This window comes from Aulonocara stuartgranti (genome assembly GCF_965226115.1).
Source record: "Aulonocara stuartgranti genome assembly, chromosome: 3".
Taxonomy (NCBI): domain Eukaryota; kingdom Metazoa; phylum Chordata; class Actinopteri; order Cichliformes; family Cichlidae; genus Aulonocara; species Aulonocara stuartgranti.
The window spans coordinates 65,119,657-65,130,611 of NC_138941.1; the positions used below are offsets into that span (position 1 = coordinate 65,119,657).

General features: G+C 46.7%; 1 protein-coding gene across 1 annotated transcript; it reads right to left on the reverse strand.

Annotated features, from left to right (window-relative positions):
* Positions 1–4,387: 4,387 nt before the first annotated feature.
* On the reverse strand, positions 4,388–6,306 carry LOC309703767 (nuclear factor 7, brain-like). The gene has a single exon (XM_082528660.1). The coding sequence runs from the start codon at positions 6,136–6,138 to the stop codon at positions 4,747–4,749; it is 1,392 nt and encodes a 463-aa protein (XP_082384786.1). The 5' UTR covers positions 6,139–6,306; the 3' UTR covers positions 4,388–4,746.
* Positions 6,307–10,955: the final 4,649 nt, after the last annotated feature.

Below are 10,955 nucleotides of genomic sequence, written 5' to 3' on the forward strand. Positions count from 1 at the left end.
CTCTGTAGACAAGGGAATCTGCCAGTAGCCCTTGGTTAAATCCAGAGTCGTAAAAAAGCGAGCGGTGCCCAACCGGTCCAGGAGCTCGTCGACCCGGGGCATGGGATAAGCATCAAAACGTGACACCTCATTCACTCTGCGATAATCGACACAGAACCGTATAGACCCATCCTTCTTTACTACAAGGACGATGGGGCTACACCAAGCACTGTGTGATTCTTCTATTACTCCCAGCCTCAGCATTTCCTTCAATTCCCGGAAAACAATTTGCCTTCTATGTTCCGGCAGCCTGTAGGGCCGTGAACGCACCGTCACGCCAGGCCGCGTCTCAAAATGGTGCTCTATGAGAGAAGTACGGCCGGGCAAGGGGGAGAACACGTCGGCAAAGCGCTGTTGCAATGCAGCAACATCCGCCCTCTGGGCCTGTGTGAGATGGTCACTGCAATGGAGGGAGGCGGGGATGCTAGACTTTGGCGCCTCCGGCCCCAACTCATCTCTCCCTCTTACCAAGCTCACTAGAGAAGCGGTCTCCGCCTCCCTCCAGGCTTTGAGGAGGTTGAGGTGGTAAATCTGCGTGGCCCCGCCCCTGTCCGACCGTACCACTTCATAATCAACGTCCCCCACTCGCTGTGTGACCACGAAGGGTCCTTGCCACTTGGCGAGTAATTTAGAGCTGGAAGAAGGAAGTAACACAAGCACCTTATCTCCCGGTGAAAATTGCCTGAGTCTAGCCCCTCTGTCATACAGGCGTCGCTGCCGCTGCTGGGCCTGGAGCAAATTCTCCCGTGAGAGCCTCCCCAGTGTGTGCAGCTTTGCTCGCAGGTCCAGCACGTACTGAATTTCACTTTTCGCAGGGCTCGGACCTTCCTCCCAGTTTTCCTTAATCAGGTCGAGCACCCCCCGCGGCTTCCTGCCGTATAACAGCTCGAAGGGAGAAAATCCCGTGGAGGCCTGGGGCACCTCCCGCACTGCAAACAACAGAGGGTCTAACCAGCGATCCCAATTGCGTTCATCCTCGCGAATGAACTTACGAATCATGGATTTTAAAGTCTTATTCAGCCTCTCCACCAACCCATCAGTCTGAGGGTGGTAGACGCTGGTCCGAATAGATTTAATACCCAGTAATTCGTACAGTTCCCGCAATGTGCGCGACATGAACGACGTGCCCTGGTCAGTCAGTATTTCTTTTGGAATACCGACTCGGGAGATGACCTGAAACAGTGCCTGCGCCACGCTCTTCGCTGAAATGGTGCGTAGCGGCACTGCTTCCGGGTACCGCGTTGCGTAGTCCACCAGGACCAGCACAAAGCGATAGCCGCGTGCACTCCGGTGCAATGGCCCGATGAGATCCATGCCAATATGCTCAAACGGGATCTCCATCAGCGGTAATGGGCGCAACGGCGTCTTTGGCACGGCCGGCTGGTTAACCAGCTGGCATTCGGGGCACGACGCACACCAGCGGCGCACGTCGGCCCAAATGCCCGGCCAATAGAATCGGGCCATTATGCGCTCCAGAGTTTTCTCGCCACCCAAGTGCCCTGCCATGGGGTTCGAATGAGCCGCCTGGAAAATCATTTCCCGGCGGCTTTGCGGCACCAATAACTGTGTGCGGATTTCATTAGTGTGAGTGTCACGGCTCACTCTATAAAGCCGATCGTTCCGCAATTGGAAATGAGGGTACGTTCGCGCAGCGTCGGGGCGCACCGAGCGACCATCAATATCCATCACTTGGTCATAGGCTGAGCGTAGGGTGTCGTCCCGAGACTGCTCTAGTGGAAAATCTTCTGTGGGGTACACAACGGGAGGCGGCGGGGCTTCCGTGGAAGTCCCCGCCTCCTCCTCCCCCCCAGAGTCAGCGTCGGTCGACCCCGCGTCACCGCCGAGCTCCGCGCAAACGTCACACGAATTTACAGACCGCGATCGCATCCCCGCGTACTGCCCCAGTAAGCCCAGGCAAACGGCCGCTCCCCCCCCGACATCCTGCTGGCCCGGAACTGACGGCGGTAATCCTCTGGGGAGAGCCCCAAACGATCCAGCACCGCCCGGCACACGTCCTCGAACACCCCCCGCGAGCCGGGGGGCAGGCTCAGCGCCGCCGTCTGGGCCTCACCCGACAGAAGCGGCAGCAGCCGGGCGGCCCACTCCTCCTCCGGCCAACGACAGGCCACCGCCGTGGCCTGGAAAGCCTCGATGAAAACCAGCGGGTCCTCCCCATCCCGCATCCGGTGCAACGTCACCGACAGCGGAGGGGCGGGAGCCGGCGCGGCCGCATTCCCCAGCAGCTGCCCCAGAGCCGCGGTCTGCTGCTCCGATTGCAGGCGAAGCAACGCCAACTGTTGGTCCTGCGTGGCCGCCTGACGAGCCGCCATCGCCGCCATGTCCACCATCATCTGGCCCAAGATCTGCAGCGGCTGGGCGGGCGGCGGCGCCGCCGGGGGAGCAGGGGGAGCCGGCAGGGGACCGGACATCACTCCTGGGTTTCGGCACCAGTGTAACGGTGGACCCAAGAAATACCAGCCGGAGCGACTTTGACAATGCAGAACTTTTTATTAAACTCGGGGTTGTACGTGGACACATATACTCCCGCGCTCTCTTTCTCTGCTGTCACCTCCGTCTCCGTCTGTCACTGCCAACATATAAAGAGACACAATCACTGTCAGATCCCAGCACACCTGTTCACCCCGCCCCTGCGCCGCCCCGGGAGCTCACTGCGTCACCCCTCCTCTGCAGCTGGCCAAGGACCACACCCACGCCACAGAGCTGATGGGAAGTGGTTAAAAATGTGGCACACTTAAACTTTAATAGTCAAACATCAACTGAATTACAAACAAAACACCTTAAATTAAAATAGAATGTAAAAAAATTCAGATGTCACCTCCAGAAGCAGCTGAACAGAGGACCAGGAGAAACAGGAAAATCCATGGAAGTGGCAAAAATGTGGCAGCATTCATTTATACATTACATTTAGTTCCACCAATATCAGACTGAATGCTGGAATAAGTTTCCACTCTGAACCAAACTTTACTTCTGTCGTCTGGGGGAAAGGAAAGTACCTGTCCCTTTGCTTGGTTTGATTCATCATTGGTCCCAACCCTTCTGGGTTTTTTTTCTCTTGCAAGTATCTATGTTCCTCTACAACATTGTAGCCACAGCCGCCCTCGGGCGCACTGACAGAGGCGATCAAAAAAAGAAGGGAAAAGAAAAAAGAAGTTAGCAGGATCCACCAACCCCCACTCATCTCCCGTCATATTGCTGCCAACAGTCCAGCTTCCCACCAAAGGAGTAGATTGCAGCTCATCTTACCTTGGCTCTGATGAAGGCTGCTGTTCAGAAGGCGATCCTGGTGCAGCTGGGCAGGAATGTCTGCGAGGACAGCTCTGTTTATGTAAGTCCTCGCCTTTGTTCACGCCCAGGATGGGATGGGTGGAGGCATCTCAGATCACAGATCTCAAATCATCATCAGACGTCAGTGTAATCACAGTTAAAGTGGGATTTGGCAGATTTCCAACCCTTACCCGTATTATGAAAAGTTTAACCTGCCGAGCACTGTGACGACCTGAGCGGCAGCATTCTGTCGCTCTGAAGATGCTTCAGTGATAAGTCAGCGACGATTCCTGGAGCAGGGGTGCATTCCTTTTACTCGTGCTAAAGTGAGCAGTAGCACTGTGTGCATAAACCCTGCTTTTCACCTGCTGTATGTGTAATATATATGTGTGGTATTTATTGAACTTAAAGCGAAGAATATGGAACAAACCATCTGTCAGCCTGGCGGTGGCACAACAGACACTGTGCTACAAATACCAGTTTGTGCCTCTTTATGAGGTTCATGAGTCCTACAGCTTTGGTTTCACTATTGCATCTAAAGTTAAAAGTCGAACTGCAGTGTGAACTAACCAAGAACTGCAATCGTGGCTGCTTAGGAGCTCTTAGCCAGCATAAAGCCAATGTAAAGGGAGAATCTGCCAAATCATAAAATTATTACAAACTGGTAGTTGTCGTTCTGTTAACAGCTGCACTGCAAACAAATCAGTCAAATCAGAGCCTGATGTTCCACTCCTTGTAACTTGTGTAGTTTTGATGCCAAGCAACAACACGTACAGTCATACAGTGCTGTGCAAAACTCTTGAGCCTCCTCTCACTTCATAATTGTCATCTTCCAAACAGCATTTTTGTAATTTTTTAAAATGCTCTTGAGTGATATTTATAGGCTTTCTAAAGGTTTTTCAGTTTTTTCTTTGGACATTAGCAGATTTTTCACTTTTTTCCAGTCCCATCCATGTATCCAGCTATTTTCATAAGATCCAACATAAAACATAAAATCCTTTATGTTCCAGGGATAAAGAGATTAAACGTAGAAGACGATGAAGACAACATTTCCAAATACAAATGTGAAATATATGATTTTATTAGCTGAGCTTTGTACATTTCCAGACTGGTATTTATGAAGGTACAAGTAACTTCAACAAGTAATGGAATCTGAATGTGCAGTATTATAATTACTGTGAAGTGGAGTTGCAGCTGGAATTGGCTGTCAGTGGCAGGGCTGAAGTAGCTACCCTGGACAGTCACCTGCCCCCTACTGTGTACCATTCCCTCACTGCTTTACTCTGTTCAGGACAGGTCATGACAACGATCACCCAAGAAACCCCTCCCTAGTAAACCCTCAGACAGAACCAGCAGGACAACAGCTGCACTTTAACAGATTCAATTCACTGACAGGAAACAAGATTAGAAATAAAATCATCCTTAACTCATCTGCTCCACTGACACTGACACCTTCAACGGCAACACCTTCACTTTACCATTAGTGTAAATGTATGGAATTATTTTATGAGTGAAAGTGTTATTGAAGGTGTGTATGTGTGTGTTAGTGTCAGGATCATAGAACAACAGCTTTCGATTGTTCCAGTCAAGATTCACGCTGATTTTCTGGAACTTCTTCTGAACTGAGAGAGAGGTTTTTGGAGCCAATGGTGAGACTGCGTAGTATTTATCTAATATGTGCCGTATTCCCCATAATCCAGACAGTTTATCTCCCTTCCTCTCATCAGATTCTGCTAACAGACCCAGTACCCACCCTGTACTGTCTCCAATTTCCATATTCCAGCTGTGAGTCCCTGAGGTAAAGCCCACGGAGCCCAGGATAGAGATGTAATAATCAAACCTCTCTGGATTATCAGGAAACTGCTGCCTCTCTTCTCGTCGTCTCACACTGGTCAGATCTTTAGACAGGATGAGTTGTGGATGAGCAGTGTTTGGGTCCAGAATGAGAGGAGTGTAGGAGACCATGTCGTTCATGTTGTTCCAGATGTTGAAGGTCAGGTTACCCAGGTGTTTGGCCTGGTCTATCAGAGCTCCTGAGGGCAGCTGTGGATCATCCAGCAGTGAACAGCGCTGGACTCTTTCCACTGCAGCCTTGTAGTTGTGCAGTAATGAAACATCTTCAGCTCTCAGCTCCTCCTCTGTGGCTCTGACTGTGTCTGAAAGAGCTGCTATCTCTCTGCTCAGAGCCTCCATCTTCTCCTTCATCATCCCACTCTTCTGCTCCATTTCCTCCCTCAGTGCAGCCAGCCTGGCCTCCTCTTCCTCTGCTAGAAACTGGTGAAGCTTCTTAAACTGCTCCTTAATCTGCCTCTCTGTGTGTCGGGCCTGGACCTTAATGTGTTTTGCTGTTTGATCAAACTTCACTTGAACGTCTTCACAAATCTTTAACTTCTTCTTTAAGGCCTCCAGATTTTCCTGTAGTTCCTTCTTGTGTTGTTGTGCAGCCTCATCGATGGGTCTGAATCTGTGGTTGGTGTGTTTGTCTGAAGCACAGCAGACAACGCACACTGGCTGCTGATGGTCCAGACAGAAGAGTTTGAATTTTTCAGAGTGCAGACTGCAGAGAGCCTCTGGAGCTCTCTGATCTCTGTCCTGTAAGAACAACTCACACAGGTTTTTTAAAGCCCGGTTTAAAGGAGGTTCTGGCCTTGAAGACCTTCTCTTACAAATTGGACACTCGTGTGTTGGTCTCTCTTTCCACCATCTCTTCAGACAGTCTTTACAGAAGCTGTGGCTACATGACAGAATAACAGGATCTGTAAAGACCTCCTGACACACTGGACAGCAAAGATCCTCCTCTGATCTGGAAGCCATTCTGTGAGTAAAGCTGAAAACAGCAGATAGGAAGTACAGTCAGTCCTGGCTCCTCTCCCGTCAACAGCTTCAAGCAGCAGTGTTGGAGTTTTCCACTTTTCTGTCCTTTAGCTGGACTCACTCAGAGGAAGCTGATAGTGTTGTCTGAACTCAGTTTGATCATCTGTGTGTCTTTACTAAGACAAATAGCCTGTTTCCTGGTTAGAGTCGGTTAAGGGCTGTGGAGAAAAATGTTGTTTCACTTGTAACTCAGGTGTTTCATTCCAGACTTTAAATGTCATCCTGCAAGTAGCTAAAACTATGTAAACTAGTTTTTTACAGCTTTTGCTTCACCCATAAACAAGGTTCAAGGATTCAACACATTCGCATCACATGTCAACATGAGGTGGAACAAAATTGTGTACACATGGTCCCGGAATGAAAAGAAACAAAAATAATGACGAAAAAGATTTTTTTTAAGTAATAAATATTTTTTTTTTTTTGAACAAACAGAAATGACAAGTAATAAAACAATACAATAAATAATGCTATAAGTAGAGTGTAACAACCTGAGTACCAGTGTGGAGTATGGGTATAGAGTGTAGATATAAATATAGGTGTAAAGAAAGACTTTAGCAGCAAAGGGCACGATGACCTGCATTGATAAAGTGATAATAAGTGTCAATAATGGTTAAGGTGCTACAATATCAGTTCTTGTCCATTTATGCATTGAGAAGTGGTGGGTTTGCATGTGATGCTCCTCAGCCTCCTGCCTGAGGGGAGCGGGATAAAGAGTGTGTGTGCTGGGTGAGTGGGGTCCTTCATGATACAGGCGGCCCTCTTTCTGCATCCGGAGGTGTATATGTCTGTGACGGTTGGGAGGCTGCCTCCGACAACTCTCTGTGCACCCTCTGTAGAGCTTTCCTCTCTGCCACTGTGCAGTTTCCGTGCCACACATTGATGCCAGAGCACAGAACACTCTCCACCGCACTGCTGTAAAAGGAGATGAGGACTGAGCTCTCATTTCCTGCACGCTTCAACCTCCTCAGGAAGTAACTTTACTGATCAGGCTGAAAGTGTTATTTTTCCAGGTGAGGCTGCTATCCAGGTACGTACTCAGGTACTTCTAGCTGGGTACTACTTTGACTACAAATCCTCCGATTGTGTGTGTGTGTCTTCCCCTCCTGAAGTCCACAATCATCTCCTTTGTGTTCTTCTCATTTAAACAGAGATCGTTTTGGTTGCACCAGTCCTCCAAGAGTTCCACTTCCTTCCTGAAGCCAGTCTCATCATTGTTTGTGATGCAACCAACCACAGCTGTGACGTCCACAAACTTTACAATATGACAGCCTGGATGGTTGGGCGAGCAGTCACACGTAAGCAGCGTAAACAGGAGGGGACTTAGCTCACAGCCCTGAGGGGAGCCAGTGCTGAGGACTCTGGAAGATGAGGAGACATTGTGGATCCTCACAGACTGCAGTTTGTAGTCAGGAAGTCCAGGACTCAGTTACAAAGAGAGGAGCTCAGTCCCAGGGTTAGTAATTTGTCAACAAGTTAGTTGTATTTAAAGGGTCCTCAAAGTGGGCGTAGAAGCGGTTGAGAGTCTCAGGCAGAGAAGGGTCCTGGGGCATTGTACATCCCTGGTTTTGTAGTCAGTGTTGCACTTGATACCCCTCCACATACTGTGGGTCCTGGGAAGAAAGATGACCGTGAATCTTCCGTGCGTATATGGCTTTGGCTCTTGTTACACCTGCAGTCAGTTCTCTGCTAACCAGAGTCTCTGTGCATCACCAGACCTGAAGGTGGCGTCCCCGGCTTCAGCAGGGCACGGACTCCTGCATTCAGCCAGGGTTTCTGGTTTGGATAGCACATCACAGACTTGATGGTGGTAACATCCTCCACACACTTACTAATGTAGCCTAGGACAGCAGACTCCTCCAAATCCAGCTTCTCCTTATACACCGCAGCATCCCTGAAGACACCACATAGACAAGTTTTTTATGAGAACGTGCAACTAAGAAGTGGCCCTACAACGGCAACTGCCAGGGCTGGCAGTCATTAATAGGTTATTATGAAAGGGTGAGTTTTGAGTTTAGACTTAAAAGAGAGAGGGAAGTGATATTTTCTTATATCAAGAGGAAGGGAGTTCCAAAGTCCTGCACCCCATGGTGGCTAAATGAGGGGACGGGATGGAAAAAGAAAGAGAGGACGAGGATCTAAAACTCTGAGAAGTAATGGTGATCTGAACCATATCAGCGTGGTATGAAGGGATGATGAATAGCATTAAATGTATACAAGAGTATGTTGAAATTGATGTGATATCTGACTGGAAGTAAATGGAGCTGCTGCAGTACAGGGGTGACGTGGTGAATAGAAGGGGTCCTGGTGATAATACGGGCAGCAGAGTTGTGGGCACGTTGAAGTTCATAGATGGACTTTTGACTAAGACAAAAAAGAAGAGATTTGCAGTAATTGATCCGGAAGGTGAACATGCCAACCATGCGATCGGAAAGTCTTTGAAGAAATGATTCAAGCCATACCTTGGATATCAAATGAGCCCTATCAGTCCTACCCAGGTAGTTGACAATAGTTTGGGTTTACTCTAAAGGACAATTCATACTACAGGATGGGAAAACTTTAATTTGCTTCTATTGGCACTCAGTTAAGGGAGCACCAATTTAAGTATTTTCATTAGCTTCTTATTTTATTGTATTTTTTATTTTCTTTTTAAAAAGCACTATTACTGTGCAAACTTTGTTTACTGCAATTGATTGTGCAATTGTGAGTGTTTAGGAGTTTTACTGAGACAAATTGGTCCTTAATTGTTCACTTAAGCCCCTTGTGTGAAATCAAAACCTTCTGAACCTAGCTTCAGTAAATGTCTGGGGTCTCTATTTGAATTGATATTGTACTGGTCCTGAGTAGAGGCACTACACAGTCAAGACTTTTAATCTGTTGATTCACGTTGCAAACACACTTTCTCCATTTTTTTCTGTTTCCAGACAAGAGTTTGATCCCTTATTGTGGTTTCTCTGAACACTATTTTCCACATGAACTCTTATAGATGTACTGTTTCATGTTAATGTACAGAAAATGACATTTTCCACTTTTAAACAGTGAAACTTCATAGTCCGGGTTGAAAGGCTTGGCTGGAGACCAGAATCAATAGTTTGAGTCTTAAATGTGTGTAACAAGCTGTCTGAAAGTAGGTGACAAGCGGGGAGTTCACACACAAAGTTTACTTAAATATAAAATAATGTATTACGTGCACATGGAGGACCATGGGGGAATCCGCAGCCAGTGAAACAATTAAACAGCATATGAGTGATCATATACTGTACATAGAAAGAGCAGAGGCCATACTAGCAGAGGTCAGAGAGGGCCTTGACATAAAGAAAAGATCTGTAACTGGTGTGACCAGGAGATATTTTATTTTGTATTCTTATGATCACAGTTATAATTAGAAGTATCAATCATTAATCATTTACCATTGTGGAATCTGATGACAGTATAATCTTTGTTTTATATCTATGGTAATCTGAGTAAAGATTAATGTATGCATGTTATCATCATTGTAATCAAGTCTCAAATGGTACCCACAGCATTGTATTCACCGTCCATAACTGGAGGGTCCAGCAGGACCTTGTTCTAATTCATTTGCAGGCCTACATCAGAACATGCACATAGAGAGTTATGTAAACACGCACGTTCACCCTTATTTACACAGGGAGGTCATGTCAGGACATTCTCTAGTTGGACACACAGGCTCACAGAACTGCACAACATGACATGTCACACACTTCTCTTTCTCTAAAGTATCATCTGATGTTTGTATAAGGAGAACTTTGGACTATGGGGAGACTTATCATTTCCAGTAAGGTCTAACTGTGTGATGTCATCATGGGTTTATATAAGGATGGGGAACGGTCCACTCTTTGGAGATCTGTGGCTGTACGCTTGTCTTCCCATGCTTCTGTCTTAGAAGTATGTAATAAAATCACTATTTTTGTCACCTACACGGACTCGGCTGTTTTTCCTTCTTACCCAAACTGAACCAGACGTAACACTGGTTGGGATGCTGGTGGAGTAGTTAGCGATGGTTAAAATGTCAGTTGGGGTCTTTTTGTGTGTGCTTCCTCACGTGTTCATCTTCGGCCCACAGTTCACACGTGTGCATGTTAGGTTAACTGGTGATTCTAAATTACATATGTATGTGGTGGAAGTGTGTAGTCAAAAGGATTTTGACTACAAAGCATAATACATTTACTCTGAGCTCAGAGTGGCCTTTCAGTAGATCACAGCAGGTTCCACTCCTGTCAGCTAACTGGAAGCTGAGGTTACATTTCTCACTGACTCACAAAAAATGCACGGGAGTAGATTAAAGAATGAATAATTCTCAGTTCCTGCTACAATAAAACGCATGAGATCAAACACATTGGTCTTTTTTAATGTTTAAAAAAATGTGTGAATGTCTTCTTTTAATGGCAGTTTGTTTGATAAGAGCTGTCAGGTGTCATGTTCAAGTTTGACCTCGTGGTGGCAGTGTTGCTTCTCTGTTTTAATGGCTGCACCCAGCCAGCAGAAAATCACGATAACAAAATTGTCAAAGTGCTTGAGTGTTTTCACTTGTTTTTCTTCAATGCTTTAATGATCAAATATAGATGTACCACAAAAAAATTAAAATAATTTTTTTTAATAATAATTCAAAAACCTTCAGAGATTAATATGTGCAGCTTTCACTGTTTTCAAACCAGGAATGTGATTCATAAAATCCATAATATTTCTATACAATTTTTTTCTTTTTATGTTAATTCAGCATGAAAGCTGCATGAAAATGT

What these genes read in the sequence shown, in the direction of transcription:
- LOC309703767 (XM_082528660.1), bottom strand. Translation starts at nt 6,138, where the DNA reads ATGGCTTCCAGATCAGAGGAGGATCTTTGCTGTCCAGTGTGTCAGGAG.